The 21,272-nt window shown below is 46.6% G+C and overlaps 1 protein-coding gene across 1 annotated transcript; it reads right to left on the minus strand.

The window, feature by feature from the left end:
- Positions 1 to 3,782: 3,782 nt before the first annotated feature.
- LOC115271383 (sodium/glucose cotransporter 1-like) lies at positions 3,783 to 15,017 on the minus strand. The gene is made up of 6 exons (XM_029913685.1): positions 14,825 to 15,017; positions 13,103 to 13,167; positions 11,921 to 12,136; positions 11,024 to 11,126; positions 10,158 to 10,178; positions 3,783 to 3,982 (listed from the first exon to the last, which is right to left on the minus strand). Exons 1-6 carry the CDS (start codon positions 15,015 to 15,017, stop codon positions 3,783 to 3,785), a joined length of 798 nt encoding a protein of 265 aa, XP_029769545.1.
- Positions 15,018 to 21,272: the final 6,255 nt, after the last annotated feature.

The raw sequence follows: 21,272 nt of genomic DNA on the forward strand, positions 1-21,272 counted from the left end.
AACCCTCCATCTCCAATGCAGCAGATTCGCACCCACCTCCAGTATTTGAATCAAACAAATTCAAGGTCTCGTCAAAGAAAATTACCAGTGTTCCAATACATCATTTACCCCATCTTTCAATCATTAATGCAGGGTACAGTTATGCAGAGCCTACCACTGAGACACCCAATGCACAAACATCACCTCAATGCAACACATTGCAATTCGTCATTACCCTTGGTCGTGGACCTCCAGTAAGTTTTTAATGCATGGAAGTGTTCCTAGCCAAACCAATTTGGAATGAATTTTGAGTCAGTCTGTGAATAGTTAAATCTGAATGTGGTACAGCTACTGCATTCACTTTGTGCTTTAAGATCCCAGTCCTGGGCGGTGCTGAGAGCTCTATACTCCCCATGGTCTTGGAGGCCCAGGCACAGGACTGGGACTTGGAAGATCAGGGTTCTATTTCTAACTAAGCCACAGACTTCCCAAGTGATTTTGCTTCTCTGTGCATCAGCAAAATGAGGATCGTATAATACTTCCCTAGTTCACAGCACATTCTCAAGCATATTAATTAACGTTTGGGAAATGCTCAGATACTTCAGTTACAATGATACAGAAAATAAAATGAGAGTAGGGTTGAAATGACGGTAATCAGCACCTCACAGGATTTGGCCCTAACTTAGTAATTCTATTAATGAAAGATCAGACTTGCCTGACAGCATTTAGAGAGAGAGACCTATCTCATAGAGCTGGAAGGGACCTTGAAAAGTCAAGTCCAGTCCCCTGCCTTCACTAGCAGGACCAAGTACTGATTTTTGCCCCAGGTCCCTAAATGGCCCCCTCAGGGATTGAACTCACAACCCTGGGTTTAGCAGGCCAATGCTCAAACCACTGAGCTAGCTATTGTTCTTTATAAATCCATACTGCTTATGGCTCAGAGTGCTATTAGCCTAGATATTTACAGATTTTTCACAACATGGTTCTTCCTTTATATCACTAGAAATTAATGTAGATTTGCAGAACTAGTTTATGGGAAATGTATACATCTAGATATGAAAACATGACAGGCTATTCTAAACTGTCCCCAAAAGTCTCTTGCTATTTGATTATATCATGTCATGAGGGTGCCCGGATGTTTTTCTGAAATAACTCCACTGACCTCAGAAATTCCAGATTTACAATGATGAGAGACCAGAATCTGCCACCCCCATCTCTACAGGAACGGGGATGTTCAATTCCTGTGCACTTTACACCTTGGCTTTGTCTACTGATATGCACCAGTTTAACAGCACCTATGGGGTGCAGACAGTAGTCTACTAGAAATTGGACTGAAACCACCAACTCGATTAATAAGACCATGAAACTGACATCAGATAGTAACACTTACCAACCGAAGATGGAGTTGAACTGGTGACCTAGAGGTGAAAGGCTCCGTGTCCCATCGCCAATCCACTGAGCATACAGTACTGCAATTTCACAGGCAGCTTTTAGTAGAACTCCTGCAGGGCAAGACAAATTACCCTAAGGAGCAGTCAGCTTTGGCTATGGTTGTGATCCCTGGACTCTGCCAGCTCTAGCTGTCAAACCTGAGCCAAGGCAAGTCACTTCACATGGGTTTCAAATGTTTGTCCCTGCAATTCTCAGTCTGTAGTTCCAAAAAGCTTCATTACTCAGCCTGGGTGGAGAAATGAAACATACAAGCAGGTCAGACCCTGACTATCAAGATTGCCCAAGAAGGGGGTCATGGTATAGGCTGCCCAGCTTGGCTGGGAGATCCAGCTGTGTTATTTCTGCCTTGATCCAAATGGTCTCATCTCAGTGTTTTCAGGATAGTTACAAACTGTAGCTAAGAAGGAGCTGCATCATCCACAAGAAGGGCTCATTCACCAGTTTCTCATCTGCTACAGCAACCCAGAGCCACCATATGAACAGCTGTAGACCCCTAGACATGGGCATTGGACTCCCAGGTGTGCAAGTGACCAGGACTGAAGAGATTTGATTTCAGCATGTGATCAAAGAGCAATTTTTTTTATTTTTTACATTTTCCATTGTCTTATACAACCAACTCTTGACTTTGTGGACCCCAAACACATTAGAAAATTTTTAATACATACAAACCTTCATAGTTAGTGAAATATAATGAATTCCATAGCACAACAAAGTGATGACTTAAGATGCTCCCTGCTGCTGTATTCATTAAAAGAAGACAGTTTGCATTAGGATTTAGATTATACTGATTTGATTTGGCACTATGCAGTACATGTCAGGATACTGCAGGGAGACAGAATTATCCTGAAGATCATATTGCAGCTGCAAGAGGACAGTACATTCTGTTATGCACTCCTCTGAAGTAGCAACAGACTGAGACAACAGCACAGTGTGATGAAAGTTAAAGGGATTTACAGAAGACCACATTGGCTTGCCTGTTACATGTTGCAGCACAGTTCGCAATGCTGTACAATACTGCAGGTAGATGAGATGCATGTTACACCTCGCTGTGTAGGAAGCTGTAGTACATAAGGCAACAAAGCATTGTGATACAGATTCGCTGTGCCAACTGGGAATTTCCCAAGTGCCTTCTCTGTATCCACGCCTCCTGGGGAAGATGAATTAGATGGTAAGAAGTTCTATCTATTTTCACTTTTCAACCTGGACTTGCAGTATCACACATCGTCTCACCATATTGGTCTCTGAGACCCAAACCAAGGTCATTGCCTCATCACTGTCTCACACTCCCAAATAAGGTGAAGACAATTGGAATTGTTTAGATGGTGTCAGAGCAGAGACTGTTTTCCTTGGGGAAACTACAGTGTAACAGTCTTACTCATGGCATAAATGAAATTTTGTAGCAAAATTGTCAGGGAAGGAAGATTAATAATTTGACAGGAAAAATACTGTAATGTCTTTGTGTATTTGGAAGCAAGACACAAGGCCAGTGTTCTGATGCTTAGAACATTCACCCATGATAAAGAATTACCAGGTGGTAAATCCACTAAGAAGGGGAATTAAGAGTACACTAGGGCCTTCCTTATAAAATGGAGGTCTACAGTCAATGTAAATGGATGCTAACTTTGACGTATCATGCTGGGGAATCAAAATCAACAAGAATATATTTTTATAAATAGAGCTTTCACATTCAAGGATAAATTCATATTAAAACTAAATGCACAGTCTGTGTATGAATTTTTAAAGCTAATCTTGAAGAGTCAGGCATAAACACAACTCTTATTAGGACTGGCCAGACTTGTTTTGCCTAATTTCAAACCGACTCAAACAGCACAAATACAAACGTTAAACTCAGAAGCTACCGGGGTTCATATTCCACTTAGGAGAAAGAGTGAATAAAGACTAGAGAGGGGAAAAGTCCACTGAAAAACAGCATAACATATGGAACAGAGACTAGAGACAGAAAAATTCTATTGAAAAAAAACATAGCTATAGTATCAAAGGAATACATCAATAAAATGTCATGCATAGGGAACTTACATAAGGCAGCCTATATTTTGAAAGGATTCATTCATCCTGAATCTATAGCACAGCCCTCCATATAGCTGAACTAAAGAAAACCCGGGAACACTTTAGGGAAAGTAAGAAAAAAGGGGCATAGAAATCAAACTAGTTTCACCAACTTCTAAAAATAACAATGAATAAATCAATGTAATGAATTAAATCTCAACTAACTAGTCTGATACGTGGATCTAGTGTAGTGTTGTTTATCTTTTGAAGAATACAGTGCAAATTCAAAAGGAAAATGAACTTGAGTTAGACCTTCATAAAAACTCTGGAGCATAAGGTTGGATTTATGCAAAGAAGGCATGACAGAATACAGCCACACCCAACAGAATGACCCCATTGATGTTCACAACAGTTCTCCAGAATGGCTCCTCGGAAGTATCAGTCAGTTTCTTCTCTATCGCTTCCTGCTCCTCTTTGCTCAGTTTGGGCCCTTTTTTCTGATCGAAGCCACAGAACCAGTTGTAGGCCTTCTTCAAGATCCCTTGTCCTTCATCGCCGCCTTCTGTGATAGAGAGAATAGCACAAAGGTCAAGAAACATGGTGTGTGAGGATCTAGTAGACTGGCATTAAAACAAGGTCTCGGTGATACAAAGCATTCTTTAGAGACTCTTGTAATTGAAATAACAGCCCCAAATTTGTGGTCTTAATGATTCAAAAGCTCTGTAGGATGAATGTTGTAATTCCACAGCAGACCTATGAAGTGAGTGATTCATAACCACCAAATAGCATTGCAGTCAATTCTTTTGTACCCTATAAACCCCTGTGCTTTCCAGGGCCGCCCAGAGGATTCAGGAGACCTGGGGTCTTCGCCGCCGAATTGCCGCCTAAGACCCGGCACTTCGGCGGCAGGTCCCGGGGCAGAAGGACCCCCGCCGCGGGTCTTCAGGGCACTTCGGCAGCGGGTCCCGGAGTGGAAGGACCCCCCGCTGCCGAATTGCCGCCGAAGACCCGGAATGGAAGAAGCTCCGGGGGCCCAGGCCCCACAAGAGTTTTCCGGGGCCTCCGGAGCGAGTGAAGGACCCCGCTCCAGGGGCCCCGAAAAACTCTTGTGGGGGCCCCTGCGGGGCCCGGTGCAAATTGCCCCACTTGCCCCCCCCCCCGGGCGGCCCTGGTGCTTTCCAGTTCACTAAGAAATCGTTATTTACTGTACCTGTGGTTCTTCAAGATCTGATGCAGACATGTATTCCACCTAGGTATATGCACGGCCCAGTGCACCAGAGCTGGAGAAATTTGCATTAAAGTACCGGCAGAGGGGCAGTGCTCATGCCCTGTGACCACAGCCCCTCCCCAGCTACATGAGGCAGTGCCACCACAGTCCTCCCTGAGTTCCCTCACACCAAATGCCTGGAAACGAGATTCTGATGCAGAAGGGACAGAGGGTAGGTCATGGAATACACATCTGCATCACATCTTGAACCAGTAAGTAACCATTTCTTCTTCAAGTAGATGTAGACATGTATTCCACTTAGGTGACTAACAAGCAGTATCCCCTCTAGGAGGCAGGGTTCAGAGTTTACCTAAACAAGGACTGCAGACCACTCTACCACAGCCTGCATCCACCCTGGAAGATGCAGCTATGGCATAATGGTTCATGAACATCTGTATCTATGATCACGTAGCAGCCCTGCAAATGTCCAATATGGAAATGTCACGGAGGAATGCTATGGACGTTGCTTGCACCCTTGTAGAAAGAGCTCGCACCTACTGAAGGGGGTAGCCAAAGCTATTTCATATGCAGCCTTGATGCAGGATGTTGTCCATTTGGAAACAGTCGGTGAAGAAACTGCTTAACTCTTCATGCCATCTGCACATGACACAAACAAACGAGGCAAAGCACGAAACAGTTATGTCCTGCCCAGACAGAAGGCCAGACATTGCCTAACATATAAGGGTGGCAACACTGCTCCTGTGGAGAGGAATGCGGCTTAGGAAAGAACACAGGTAAATATATCACCTGGGTCAAATGAAATTGAGAGACCACTTTGGGACAAAAATTTGGGATGCAATCGCAAAGTCACTTTGTCTTCCAAGAATTGTGTATAAGGAGGCTCTGCCATTAGAGCCTGCAACTCACACCTGCCTTGCAGATGTTATCACTACCAGGAACGCAATTTTCTGACATAAAAGTGGAAAGGGACAAGATACCTGAGGCTCAAACAGAGGTCCCATTAAGGCCACTAGGACTGAGTTAAGGTCCCACAGAGGAACTGGCTCTCAGACCAGAAGATGTAGACAAAGGAGCCCTTTTAAGACTCTTGATAACATGGCACTGAAGATGACTGATCTGCTCTGAATGGGGGGGGGGAGGAGATGAAATGCCGATATCACTGCCAGATGCACTTTCAATGTACTAAACACAAGCCCCAACAACTGAAGGCGAAGTGGGTACTCCAAAATGTCCAGAATAGAAGCCAGGATTTGCTGGATTCTATAGGCTCGTGACCACACTGAAAATAGCTTCCATTTTCCTGAATAGGCCATCCTGGTGGAGGATTTTCTGCTTTTAAGGAGGACTTGTTGGGCAGCTGCTGTACACTGCTCTTCCTCCTCACACATCCATGGAGCAGCCACACCATGAGATGCACGGAGCTGAGCGCAGGATGCAAGGTGCAGCCTTGGTTCTGAGTGAGTAAGTCGGGATGGGGAGGATGGTACAGGAGGTTGAAGGTCGGAGAACCAGCATTGTCTCGGCCACACTGGGACAATGAGAATGAGCTTTTCCCAATCCACTTTGAGTTTGAGGATGACCTGAGGAATGATCGGGATTGGGGGAAAGGATGCCCCAAGCTGTGAAGATGACCCAGAGGACGTGTCTTCAGGGACCACTCATGACTCAGGGAAAAATACTTGCTGACATGATCTGCAAGATGATTCTGAACCCCAGGCAAGTGAATAGCTATTTAAATAATGCTCTTCTTGATGCAAAACTGCCACAGCCTGATCGCCAGAAGGCAGAGCCACCTGGAGTCTACTCCCCCTTGTTTATTCACATAATACATCACAATAGTATTGTCAGTAAGTATGTGAACCACTGAGTCTCTGATACGGTCCCGAAAAGCATGATGTGCATTGCAGATGGCCTACAGCTCCAGCATGTTGATATGGAGTGAGGACTCCTGTTCCAACCACAGCCCTTGTACTTTCAGTGACCCCAGGTGCGCCCTCCAATACCTCAGAGAGGCATCAGTAACAACCAACATGGTTGGCGAGAGCTGGATAAAGGGAATGCCCTGGCAAACGTTCTCTGCATGCATCCACCACTGCAAGAAGTCCAGGGCCAGTGGAAGAAGATGGACCAGTCTGTCTAGAGGGTGAAGAGTAGGATGGTTAACCTTCCTGAGCCACCTTTGAAGGCGTTGAAGGCACAGACTTGCAAACTGGACCACCTGCATTCAACTGGGAATGCGGCCCAAGAGTCTCAGATACGTCCGAACTGTTGTGGAAGGCTCAGACTGCAGACTGAGGCGATGGTGGTGAACGGTCAGTCGGCAGAAACACTTTTGACATCATGGAATGTAAGAGGACCCCAATTAACTCGATTTTCTCAGCGGGAACAAGGTTACCTTCCTGGTGTTTAGGATGAGATCAAGACAGCCATGCGAGCACAGCGTGGTGCTGATGTGAGCAAGAACTTCCTCTCTGGAGTTCTGTCCCTCAGTAACCAGTCATTCAGATTCAGGAAGATGTGAATTCCTTTCTTCCTGAAATATGCTGTAATAATGGCCATGCTTTTGGTAAAAACCTGGGGATGCAGAAGAGAGGCTGAATGGAAGCACTGTATACTAAAAGTGGTGCTCTGCCATGACGAATCGAAGGAATTTTCTGTGGCTCAGCAAAATTGCCAAATGGAAGTAGTCGTCCTGAAGGTCCAGAGCAGCAAACCAGTCGTTCTGAGACGATGAAAGGAGAATATTAGACAGACAACCATTTGGAACATCATGTACCCGATATATTTGTTGAGGCCGCGAAAGACAAGCATGGGTCTTACTCTTCCCTTGGATTTGGGTACCAGAAAGTACTGGAAGTAGAAGCTGTGACCCTAGTGTTCCTGCAGAACATCTTCCATCGCTCCAAAAGCCAGTACAGAGTGGACCTGCTTGAGGAGCAGTATCTCATGAGAGAGGGGTCCCTGAAGAGGGACTGGGGGGGAGGATGGGGAGATCGTGTGGAGAGAAACTGGATGGCATAACCCAATCTGACAGTGCTTAGGATCCAGCTGTCAGTGGTGATCAAGCCCCAAACATTGTGAAAACAGGCCAGTCTGTCCCCAAAAAGGGGAGATGAGGAGGGAGGAGCAAGGATGGGAACAGTGCTCTGGACCAAGGAATCAAAATGGGCATGTGGAGGGCACCAGGGAGGGGCCAAACCCCGAGTCCAACTGCTTTCTCCTGTGGGATCTATCCCTCTTTCTGGGGTAGTCCCATTGCCTCAGAGGAGCAAAAGGCTGGCCAAACATGCACTGCAGACGATACTGCTGTTGCGCCTCTGCATTGCTGGCATGTACACCCCAAGGACCGCAGGGTGGCCTGGGAATCAAAGAAGTGCAGCAATTTTGTCCAAAAACAGTGTTTAGCCGTTGAAAGGCAAATCCTCAATGGCTTGCTGGACATTAGGGGCACTGCCCGAATTCTGGAGCTAGAAGCCCTCCTCATGGTGACCGTGGAGGCCATCACTCTGGCTGAGGTGTCCGTGACCTCTAGTGTGGACTGCAAGGACGTCTTAGCCACCAAGCAGCCCTCAGTGACAAATGCCCCAAATTCCTCTTGCGAGGCCTCCGGGAGCTGCTCTGCAAACTTTGACACAGTTGTCCAGTTAAAAAAATCGTACTTGGATAGTAAGGCTTGCTGATTAGCCATTCACATCTGTAAGGAAGAGAAGGTGTAAATCTTCCTGCCCATGAGATCCAATCCTATAGAATCCCTATTCTTGGGGTTGGATTGAAACCAGCCCTGCCAGGCTGTTATTCACCACAGTTGCAGCTAAGGAATTTGGGGCTGGATGGGAGTAAAACCCCTCAAATCCCTGCCTGGGAATGAAACAATGCTTTTCCATGTGCTTAGCTGCAGGCAGTACCGAAGCCAGCCTGCTCCAGAGGGCCTTAACTGGTTCAAGGAGTGCATCATTGGTAGGGAGGGCAATTCTACCAGGGCAGACAGCTGTAGATATTCACTAATTTGTGGGTGTTCTCTTGCAAAAACTCCACTTGGATACCAAGGGAAGCAACTACCTGCTGCAAAAGGCCTTGGTACACCTTAAAATCCTCCGGTACCAAAGGGGAGGATGAGCTGGGCAGCACAGATTCGTCTGAAGATGATGATGAGCCCCTTAGCTGAGCCAAACTAGATCCTGTTCCAGAGCTGATGGGCCTGTGTGGGAGGACTCCGGAGGCTCTGCAGGGTGAAGGACCACCAGTGCCTGGGCCTGCAGCAGATGGACAGTCAACACCACATCCTGGCTGATGATCTCGCCTTTGAGCAAGAAGAAGAGCAGAACCTCCAAAACTGAGGGGTGTTCCACGGATTCCATGGAGGCCACTGACATAGGTAAGGCATTGGTGGCCAGTAGGTGCCGGGACAGGGCCCTCCATCCTGACCACAAGACGTGTGCCAATCCTGGTACCCGTAACAGTCCATCAACAGTCCCCAATGCTGGTCAGGCGATGGAGAACAGGAGGATGATGACACCGACTCAGACGCAGAGGAGCCTCGGGATGCTGGAGATAAGGGCGGAGCGAGACCAAAGGGAGCAAGACGCAAAACTGACTCATCCATCGCCCGGAACAAGGCAGGAGGCGGCACTGCAGAAGTGGCTGTTGGTCCCAAATTGAGCAGTGATATTGGGGTGTCTTATGATACTGATATCAAGGCCAGTGAAAGCCACCATAGAAGCATTTGCAGAGCCAACTGCGGAGGTCTGAGGAGTTTCCCGGTACTGAGGTCCCCTGTATCAATTCCAGTACCAGCCCTGCTTCCACAACATGGGGAAGGGGAACGCTGGGGTGCAGTGCAAACAGACCTGAGGGGTCAGTGGCTTGTTCAATCAATGGGGCAAGAGATGACACAACCCTGGCAAAATCCTGGACCAAAGGAAAGGGTGGGACAGAAAAGCAGAAGTCTGTAGCTGCCTGGTGTGCTGTCAATGTGGAAACAGTCGGGACCAGCATCTCCCTCATTGGTACTGGACTAAACAGACACTCGGAGGCTGGAACCAGAGTCAACAGTACAGGGTTTCTGACCTCCCTACTCAGTACTAGGGAAGGGATGGAGATACCTGTACCATCCTGTGTGCCAGCATCAGCTCCGTGCTGGTCCGTGTTTTTCCTGGGGGAGGCGGAAGAGTCACCCCAAGACCTGGAGCAATCTCAATTGGTCTTATGCAACCTTTTCCTCAGCACAGTTGACAGGGAGCAGCTCCTCTGTTTCTTCGGAGAGACGCCTGCTCCAGTGTGCTGGGCGAGCGAGCATACATCCTAAGTGGAATATGGGCCTGCATCTACTCGAAGAACAGTTTGTTCCCAGTTAGCAGTGATATAGCTGAAAACACTGGTAGCTCACAAATGCTAAAAATCACTAAGCTGATTCAAGCACATTATAAATACTTAAATATACATGATTTGCGACAGGACTGAAAAGTGTTGGGTACAGAGTAATGGGCCACATCTTCACCCCCGGCCTCCCCCACTACACTGCCATCTGCAGCAGGGGCAGCTACACCCACTTTCCTTCCTCAACATGCTCCCTCTGGCTCTTACACAGGTAAGGTTAGGGAGGGTAGCTACACAGGAGGCAGCTCCAACGTTCTGCTGGAAAAGACATCCCTTGCAAGGAGCAATTCCCTACCAGCTATTTCTGGCTGATTTAAGGCAACTTTGCCCTGTTTACATGGTGCACAAAGGCCCTAGCAGGCTAGAGACTCCAGCCCTGACTCTTCAGCCTGAGACTGAGAAGCAGGTCACCATGCAGCTCTCTCTCTACTTATTCAACTGTTTTTGTATTTTTTCTCTTTGTATTAACTGGCTGAATTCAGTGGTGCTTTGTATCAGAGCCTGGAGCCAGGCAGAGTTTTGTGCAAGTTTCCCCAGTGCAATTCTGGGAAAACATCTTCACCCTGCTGTGCACCACCCTTTGCTGTTCCAAAACCTAACCCCCGGCCTACACCACTTCCAAATGCATCTTCATTCAGTCCTTTCACTCAACTCTGCCATCACCCCTGACCAGCACCACCCACTCACTTTGTTCTAGCCCTGAGCCTCTCATCTAATTACATGAAGTCTTTTGTGCTACGCACAAAAATCAACAGGGAACTAGACTGCCATCATGTAATTCATTTCACTCCCAATCTACATCAGACCCACCAGACCAACAGTGGTGAAAAATTATTGCACTAACTCTGTGCATACTAGCCCTTCAGCATCTGTTTTAAAGGGAGTACAAGGCACTTCATTGTGTCTTCAGGAATGAAGTTAGGGACCTCAAATACGTTGATGGCTTCTACAAATCTTAACAGAATTTTATTCAGAAATCACCTGATTCATCATCTTTACTCTCAAATCCCTCAATCCTCTCATCTGCATCCAGGTCAATACGCTTCTCCTCGCTGTTCCGCAGAGTCCAGCACAAGCCATAGAGCTGCCATTAAACAAAATGAGCTTACAAAGCTGCAGCCTTAGAATACTGAAACCAGCACATGGAGATCGCTATAAGAACGGCCAGACTGGGTCAGACCAAAGGTCCATCTAGCCCAGTGTCCTGTCCTCTGACAGTGGCCAATGGCAGGTGCCGCAAAGGGAATGAACAGACAGGTTATCATCAAGTGATCCATGCCCTGTCACCCAATCCCAGCTTCTGGCAAACAGAGGCTAGGGACACCATTCCCGCCCATCCTGGCTAATAGCCATTGATCCTGGCTATCAGATTTGGGGGTCATGAATGTTTGCTAAGTAATATGTAGGGATTATTAGGGATCTCATAAGAGTAGGGAGATACTGTAGGAGACAATTCCTGTTTCCCTTCCTTAACAACTTCATTCCTGAAATCTTTGCTACACCACAGAAAATGCACCACCTACTGTTTGTGGCTCTTAGGGATCAAATTCCAGTATTATTCCACATTGTATACTATATAATGTCTTCAAGGTACTTCTGATTACAGAATAATCTCCAGAACCTTGTTTATGTAGCCGAGAGTGCTGCATTTCCAGAGATCTCAGGCCCAAGGAATAATTTGGGGAAGATGTAAAATTTCACTCTGAACCCAATTAGGTGGGAGGATCCTGTATGATTTGCATACTCTAAATTCTAGGATTGAATATACTTATTAATACTCGTAAAGTGTAAATTAAAGTGATGGTTTTTTTCTTAGCTCGCCGGTATCTCGGGGAGCAGGAGTGGGAATAAAAGAGCAGAAGAGGCAACAATACTCACATGTACATCAGGAATGGGTTTAGTTATCAGTGAGATACCCAGGATGACGATGGTGGAGATCGTAAAAAGGATTATAGCAAAGTAAAGGTAATGAACTCCACAAATTATCTTTGGACAGTTGCTGGGGTTTACACAGCTTCCAGGACCATAGGCAAACTCTGCAATCATTCGAGACAGCCCAACTACCAGTCCAATGAACAAGCCCCAGAAGGCACCCTGCAAAAGAAAGTGACCAGCAGAATTATCAGAAAGAGCTGTTGAGGATATAGAAATACATCACCTCTTTTAATCTCTTAATATCAGTGCAATATGTAATGCTGCCATTGGACATGTGAGCAACCTACAGCAACAAGTGGTTAAGAATAGAGAGAACATGAGCCTTCTTATTGGCCAGAACCAAACCAGTTATTAAAATGTACTGGGCTAGAACACCGGGAGAATCTCCAAAAGCCTTTGAAAAGGCCAAATGCTTTTCCTGATTTTAAAAGTAATTCTTGTCTTTTCTGTATAAAACTGCATCTTCAAACCTTGAGCCCTGCCTCCCACATTGAAATTACACACAGGTTAACTGTGGGGTGGCTTGGGAGTGCTAGCCTATACTTGCTACTTTGTTAGCTGGGTTATTGGCAAGGGTTCTAAAAAAGAATAGCAGCACAGCAGAACTTGTTTTTAAAAGAAATTCTCTCTCAAGAATTACATGGAATTTGCACTCAGACATTAGAAGTAAAGATTTTTCTTCAAGTGGCTGCAGATGTGTATTCCTCTCAGATGGGTGCACACCCATCACACCAAAGCTGGAAAACTTTGCCTAGCAGTAGTCATCGGGGTGGTGCACAGGCCCTGGGGCTCCAGCCCCTTCCCTCTCTATTTAAAGGCAGCACTGCCCCTACCCTTCTCAGATCCTTCTCACTGCCCACAGCTAGAGTCAGAGCATTCTGTGTGGTGATTTACCTCACACTGTTTATCTCAGTTTCTCTGGGAACTTACTTTATATAGGTCTTCTTCTTCGAGTGCTTGCTCATGTCCCTCCAATAGGTGTGTGTGCGTGCCACGTGCATGATCATTGGAAGGTTTTACCCTAGCGGTACCCGTCGGGTCGGCTGTGGAGCCCCCTGGATTGGCGCCTTCATGGCAGCGTATATAGGCCCCTGCCGACCCGCCACCTGCTCAGTTCCTTCTTACCGCCAGTGACTGTCGTTGGAGCAACTTGTCTCTTCCTTTAGCAAGTGCTTTCTTAGTGTTTTTTCCTGTACATAGTTGTTAATCATTATTATAGTAGTTAGTTTAAGTTGGGGTTCCCCCCCCCCGCCTAAGTTTTCCCCCCTCGCCAGGGCATGCCGCGGCCCCACAGGTTCAAGCTGTGTGATAGGTGTGGTAAGTCTATGCCCAGAGGGGATCTGCACGCCGCTTGTCTGAAGTGCCTGGGAGAGGGACATTTGCAGGACAAAAGTGTAGTATTTGCAGAGGCTTCAAGCCCAGAACCAAAAGGGAATAAGAACAGGAGTACTTGTAGCACCTTAGAGACTAACAAATTTATTAGAGCATAAGCTTTCGTGGGCTACAACCCACTTCTTCGGATGCATATAGAGTGAAACATGTATTGAGGAGATATATATATACACACATACAGAGAGCATGAACAGGTGGGAGTTGTCTTACCAACTCTGAGAGGCCAATTAAGTAAGAGAAAAAAAACTTTTGAAGTGATAATCAAGATAGCTCAGTACAGACAGTTTGATAAGAAGCAAGTGTGAAAATACTTACAAGGGGAGATAGATTCAATGTTTGTAATGGCTCAGCCATTCCCAGTCCTTATTTAATCCTGAGTTGATTGTGTCTAGTTTGCATATCAATTCCAGCTCAGCAGTCTCTCGTTGGAGTCTGTTTTTGAAGTTTTTCTGTTTTAAGATAGCCACCCCCAGGTCTGTCATAGAATGGCCAGACAGGTTAAAGTGTTCTCCCACTGGTTTTTGAGTATTATGATTCCTGATGTCAGATTTGTGTCCATTAATTCTTTTGCGTAGAGACTGTCCGGTTTGACCAATGTACATGGCAGAGGGGCATTGCTGGCACATGATGGCATATATCACATTGGTAGATGTGCAGGTGAACGAGCCCCTGATGGTATGGCTGATGTGATTAGGCCCTATGATGATGTCACTTGAATAGATATGTGGACAGAGTTGGCATCGGGCTTTGTTACAAGGATAGGTTCCTGGGTCAGTGTTTTTGTTCAGTGATGTGTGGTTGCTGGTGAGTATTTGCTTTAGGTTGGGGGGTTGTCTGTAAGCGAGGACAGGTCTGTCTCCCAAGATCTGTGAGAGTAAAGGATCATCTACTCTACTTGCGCTACATTGATGACATCTTCATCATCTGGACCCATGGAAAAGAAGCCATTCCACCATGATTTCAATAATTTCCATCCCACCATCAACCTCAGCCTAGATCAATCCACACAAGCGGTCCATTTCCTGGACACTACTGTGCTAATAAGCGATGGTCACATAAATACCACCCTATACCGGAAACCTACTGACCGCTACACTTACCTACATGCCTCCAGCTTCCATCCAGGACACACCACACGATCCATTGTCTACAGCCAAGCTCTAAGATATAACCGCATTTGCTCCAATCCCTCAGATAGAGACAAGCACCTACAAGATCTCTATCAAGCATTCTTAAAACTACAATACCCACCTGCTGAAGTGAAAAAACAGATTGACAGAGCCAGACGAGTACCCAGAAGTCACCTCCTACAAGACAGGGCCAACAAAGAAAATAACAGAACACCACTAGCTGTCACCTTCAGCCCCCAACTAAAACCTCTCCAGCGCATCATCAGAGATCTACAACCTATCCTGAAAGATGATCCTTTACTCTCACAGATCTTGGGAGACAGACCTGTCCTTGCTACTCCCAATATTTCCTCATCCCCAATGCCAAAGGTGGGCTCAGTCCTAGTCTGGATCTGCGAAATCTCAACACATTTATAAGAAAGCTGAAGTTTCGTATGATCTCTCTGGCCACCATCATTCCTTCTCTGGATCCGGGGGACTGGTACGCCACCCTCGACCTGAAGGAAGCGTACTTCCATATATCGATTATTCCGGCGCACAGACGATTCCTGAGATTTGTGGTCAGCGGCTGACACTACCACTTCACTGTACTCCGATTCGGGCTTTCTCTACAAACGCCTGGTACAGGTCTTCCCATACCTGGACGACTGGCTCATCAAGGGCAATTCTCGAGTGCAAGTGCAAGAGCACATGGCGTTGGCACACACCACTTTCAGCAGGTTGGGGCTCATTCTGAACGGGCCCAAGTCTATCCTAGCCCTAACCCAAAAAATAGAATTTATTGGGGCTCTCCTGGACTCCACTCAAGCCAGAGCTTCCCTGCCCGAGTTCCGGTTCCAAAGCATCAGGGGCATCATCGAGAGCCTCCGCCGGTTTCCAACCGCTACGGCCAGAAACTGCATGAAGCTTCTGGGGCATATGGTGGCCTGCACGTATGTAGTACAACACGCCAGATTGCACCTTCGCCTCCTCCAGGCTTGGTTGGCGAATATATACAGACCAAGCCGGGACCCTCTGGACAGACTGGTGACCCTCCCGCCCCGATTCTCGAGTCCCTCAACTGGTGGCTACAACCTCAGGTGGTCTGTACGGGAGTGCCCTTCACCAAGTCTCAGCCCTCACTGTCGCTGGTCACAGACGCATCAGAGATGGGCTGGAGAGCACACCTGGGCAGTATCAGAACTCAAGGCCTGTGGTCACAACCAGAACTATCGCTGCCTATCAATGTCAGAGACCTGAGAGCCATTCGCCTGGCTTGCCAGATGTTCCAGGCCCATCTTCAGAGCAAGTGTGTCTGAGTGATGATGGACAACACCATAGCGATGTTCTATATAAACAAACAGGACGGTACTCGCTCCTCTCCCCCGTGCCAGGAAGCTCTCTGACTGTGGGACTTCTGCATCACACACTCCATCCAGCTACAAGCCTCATATCTGCCAGGAGCACAGAATGAACTAGCGGACCACCTCAGCCGCTCATTCAACACTCACGAGTGGTCACTCAGAGCGGACATTGCCCTTTCCATCTTCCAGAGGTGGGGCTATCCCCACATGGACCTGTTTGCGATGTGGAGCAACAGAAAGTGCCAGCTGTTCTGCTCCTTTCAGAACCACAGCCTTGGCTCCATAGCAGACGCTTTTCACCTCCCATGGATGGGTCATCTGCTATATGCGTTCCCACCCTTCCCGCTCATACACAAGGTCCAGCAGGGCTTCGGTGATCCTCGTAGCACCAGCGTGGCCCTGCCAGCACTGGTTCACCACGTTGCTGAAACTATCAGTGGACAGGCCAGTAGCCCTTCCTATGCTCCCAGACCTCATCACGCAAGACCACACTCCTGTACCTGAAATGACAGGGGTTGGTGATATAATCTATTAAGGTGCACCTGGCTGCCAGCTCAGCCTTCCACCCAGGCGTGACGGGTAGGTTGGTCTTTGGAAATCCCATGGTTGGTCAGTTTCTCAAGGGCTGGGACAGGCTTTATCCACAGGTGCGGCAGCCCGTTCCTCAGTGGGATCTCAACCTGGTTCTCTCCAGATTTATGGGGCCCCCTTTCAAGCCCATGGCAACCTGCCCTCTATCCTACCTGTTCTGGAAGGTGGCATTTCTGGGGGCCATAACCTCAGCCAGAAGGGTCTCTGAACTCAGAGCGCTGACTTCCGAGCCTCCCTACACGTTTTTTTTTATAAAGACAAGGTGCAACTACGCCCTCACCCAGCGTACCTACCCAAGGTAGTCTCACACTTTCATGTAAACCAGGACATATTTTTACCGGTATTCTTTCCTAAACCTCATGCCAGCAATAGAGAGCGAGTACTTCATTCTCTGGACGCCAGGCGTGCCCTAGCCTTCTACATTGAATGCACGAAGATGTTTCATAAGTCACCACAGCTCTTTATTGCAATCGCCGAAAGGATGAAAGGGCTTCCCATCTCATCTCAGCGCATTTCATTGTGGATCACGTCCTGCATCAGAACGTGCTACATGCCGCATTCCTTGCGCAAGTCCCTATTCAGGACATATGCAAGGCAGCAACATGGTCTTCCATCCACACCTTCATGTCATACTATGCCATCACTCAACAGGCGAGGCACGATGCGGCCTTCGGCAGGGCAGTACTTCAGTCAGCAACTCGGTGAACTCCGACCCCTCCTCCATTGGGAGCCACCTGTTGGAATGGACATGAGCAAGCACTCGGAGAAAACGGTTACTTACCATCTCATAAACTGTTGTTCTTCGAGATGTGTTGCTCATGTCCATTCCAAATCCCACCCGCCTCCCCTCTGTCGGAGTATTCCAGCAAGAAGGAACTGAACAGGTGGCGGATCGGCAGGGGCCTATATACACTGCCATGAAGGCACCACTCCAGGGGACTCCACAGACGACCCGCCGGGTACCGCTAGGGTAAAACCTTCTGACAATTGTGCATGTGGTGCATGCACACGCCTATTGGAATGGACATGAGCAACACATCTCGAAGAACAGCAGTTACGAGATGGTAAGTAACCGTTTTTTTCTTAGTGTAGTCTAGTAGTACCCTTAGGTTTAGTTAAAATAGTTAAGATAGCTAGTTGTTGCACTGGGTGATGTTCTTACCATGATTTAAACATTGTCTATTGTATGGGGTTGCTATCCCCAACAGTGAACCTCACCCATGGTGTTTGTTGTGCCTAGGAGAAGGGCACAATAATGAGAGGTGTTCTATATGCAAGTCCTTTAAGAGGAGGACTCAGTTTAGCGAGGAACTTGCATCGGAAACACCACCTCTCAAAGTATGCCGTGAGGCCCTCAGCACTAGGGACTTCTTCAAACCATATAGCTCCATGTTCTCTTTCAGAGCAGACATGAAATGTGACTCCTGGCTCAAGATTCGGTGCTTCTCCTAACAGAATCTGTTCTCCTTCCTCAGGTCCTCCAAGGAAGAGGTCTCATAAGACTAAGCAGGACTACTAAAGGGCTTTTAGGGACTCCATCATATGGCTGCATCATATACATCATATGGCTGCATGCACTTTCGTAGACCAGCATGCGAGACTGTGCTTTTGCCTTCTTCAAATGTAAAGCTGTCAATTGTTGGACAGTCTTGTCTAAGTGCCTCTGGAGATCCTGGACTCTCTATAGCAGTTCTGAGCAACATATGCCAGGATGTTCCCTTTGCATGTCCTCCACTGACCAGGACTATAGTCACCAATGCCAGCATCAATAGGTTGGAGAACACATCTAAGAGCGTTGGAAATTCAGGGCTTGTGCTCAGAACAAGAAGTTTCCCTCCACATCAATGTCTTCGAGCTTCAGGCCATTAACAATGCCGCCGAGCCTTCTGGGATCACATCAGTAGTACAGTGGTTCATGTGCTTAACAATAACACTGCAATATATTATGAGAACAAGCAGGGTAGAGCTCACTCCAACTTGCTGTGTCAGGAGGCAATAAAGTATTGGCAGTTCTGCATCTCGGAGAGCATCACTCCCACAGCCACTCACTTACCTGGGGCTCAGAATCACTTGGCAGATCACCTCAGCAGGAATTTCTCCCAAAATCACGAGTGGTCTCTGAAGTCTTGTACTGAGGTCCATCTCTGTGGAATGGGGCATTCCCAACTGTTGACCGGTTTGCCAAGACAAACCAGAAGTGACATTCATTTTGCTCTTGAGCAGATCTTGGTCCAGGCTCCTTAACTGACGCTTTCCATATCAATCATGGATCAGCTCTAATGTACGCCTTCTCTCGGATACCAATCACCCCACAGTACATTCTCAAGCTGAAATTGAACCATGCCAAACTGATTCTCATTGCTCCAGCCTGGCCAAGGCAATGTTGGTTCTCCGACCTTCTCAGTCTATCAGTTTAGCCTCCCATATCTCTTCATCCCAACCTACGGACTCAGCACTAGGTCGAGTTTTGCATACAGCACTTCATATTCTTCATCTCACAGTGTGGATGCTCCCATGGCTAGATGAGGAGGAGGAGGAATGATGTTCAGAAGCTGTTCATCAGGTGTTGCTTAACAGCAGGAAGCCCTCTCCACTTCACCAAATAAGTCGCCTTAGTAAACATTTTTCAGTTTGGGCATTTGCTCGGGGAATTCAGCCAATGCTGGTTGGTATTCAGGGCATTTTGGAGCACCTATTACACCTTCGGTATCCTGGTCTCTTCCTCAGCTCACTAAGGGTTCACTTGGGAGAAATTTTGGCATTTCATCCACCCATCCAAGTAAAGTCAGTTTTCTCAAAACCCCACGGTGGTGAGATTTCAAATGGGAATCATTCATCTCCACCTGCCTGTGAAAAAGCCAGTTCCCTTGTGGGACCTTCATAGTGTCCTGGCTGCCCTTATGGGTGTTGATTGAAATCCCGGTTCTCTGTCCCTCCGGTATGAAAAGACAGCCTTCCCTATAGCTATGAGATCTACAAGAGTATGCAAGCTGCAGACCTTAATGGCAGAGCCCCAGTACAGACAGTTTTTCAATGACAAAGTAGCTTTATGGCCCCATCCAAAAATTTTCTAGAAAGTGGTTTCGTAGTTTAATCTTAACCAAATGGTTTATTTACTGATGTTTTCCTAAACCACACTCCAACACAGATGAACAGTGCCTTCAGTTGTTGGATACGAGGCAATGGTTGGCATTCTATCTTGACTGTACTAAGCCTCTTCGGGCATTGCTTCATCTGTTTATCTCCTATGCACTTTGAATGAAGGAACAGGCGATTTCTGGGCAAATAGTTTCCATGGATGACTTCTTGCATTCCATCTGCATATGAAATAGCTGAGACTGTGCCTCCACAGAGACTGTGGGTTCATTCGACGAGGGCCCAAGTGATGTCAATAGCACTGATCAGTGATGGTTCAATGTTGGACATTTGCAGGGCTGCTACCTGGTCTTCTGTACATACTTTTACCAAGCGTTATGCAATTACCACTCCATCTACACCAGATAAAACTTCAGGAGGGCAGTCCTGCAATCATCTTTAAGTATATTCCAAGTTCAACCTCCTATGAGTACAGCTTGTGAGTCATGAGTGGAATACACATCTACAACCATTTGAAGAAGAAAATATAGTTACTTACCTATATTGTAACTTGTTCTTCAAGATGGGAGGAGGGAAATGCATATTGCATGACCCACCTTCTGTCCCCTCTACATCAAAGTTTCTACTCTTGACATCCAGTGTGAAGAAATTGAGGGGGGATTGGAGCAGTGCCACCCCTGTGGGTACTGCTAGGCAAAGTTCTCCAGCTTTGGTGCAATGGGCACGTGCACACCTGAGTGCAATATATGTACACCCACATCTTGAAGAACAACAGTTACAATACAGATAAATAACCATCTTCTCCCATCTTGACATATGCCAATAAGATTGAGAACTATACCCTGCCCCAGGTCTTGGGTGATATTTTTTGGCCTGTGTTATGCAGACAAGATAATCATAAAAGGTCCTTTTTGACTTTAATAACTATGAAGAGAGTAAAATCCCCTGCCCCTACAACACAGCTCACATACAAGCTGTTTTTGAAGTCTGGAGAATGTCAGATGAGCAACTAGCATTATCTGAACCAAAACCTTTGAACCTTCAGAGCACTGTCCTTCCTTATCCACGTGTTTACTCTGTCTGTAGCTCTCTATTCTGAATATCATAAATATAAACAAAATATACAGAGCCAAATTCACTTCTGAAGTAAACAGGTGCAGCCCTATTGACTTTAATGCAATTGCACCCACTTACACCAGCAGTAAATTTGGCCTATATGCTAAAAAGGAGACAACTAATGACAGTGGTACAGAATTATAAATCCTGCTGGAAACTTTCTAATTAGAACAAATTTATTATTAAATGGTCAGAAAAAAAATATCACAAAAAAGTATTGGAGTAAGACTAGATGAGAACCTCAATTTATCATAAAAATAAGAACTTTTCAGAAAAGTCTAATCTTGGAAACTAAATAAATATTGGTCCATGATCCAGGCAGTGCTTCAAATCTCTGACTTTTTTTTGTTCCCAGTATTTATTCTAATTAAGACTGCGCTTTTGACCAAATGCTGAGAGTCTTACTAGTTCTTAATCCACTCTTACTCAGGCAAAATTCCAACTGAAATCAGTGGAAGACTTCCCTGAATAAGGACTTCAGGATCCGATCCATTAACCATGAGGTTCAACCAAGCAGTGACTGGAAATGGAACATCCCTGATTAGGAAGTATCTAAGCACTAGTAGTATATTCACCAATGTCCAGAGAAAGAGTAGTGTTAGAAAGGAGTCAAAGTAACTAGAAAGC

The sequence above is a fragment of the Terrapene carolina genome, unplaced genomic scaffold (genome assembly GCF_002925995.2).
Source record: "Terrapene carolina triunguis isolate 2854851 unplaced genomic scaffold, T_m_triunguis-2.0 Scaffold790, whole genome shotgun sequence".
In the NCBI taxonomy this organism is placed as follows: domain Eukaryota; kingdom Metazoa; phylum Chordata; order Testudines; family Emydidae; genus Terrapene; species Terrapene triunguis.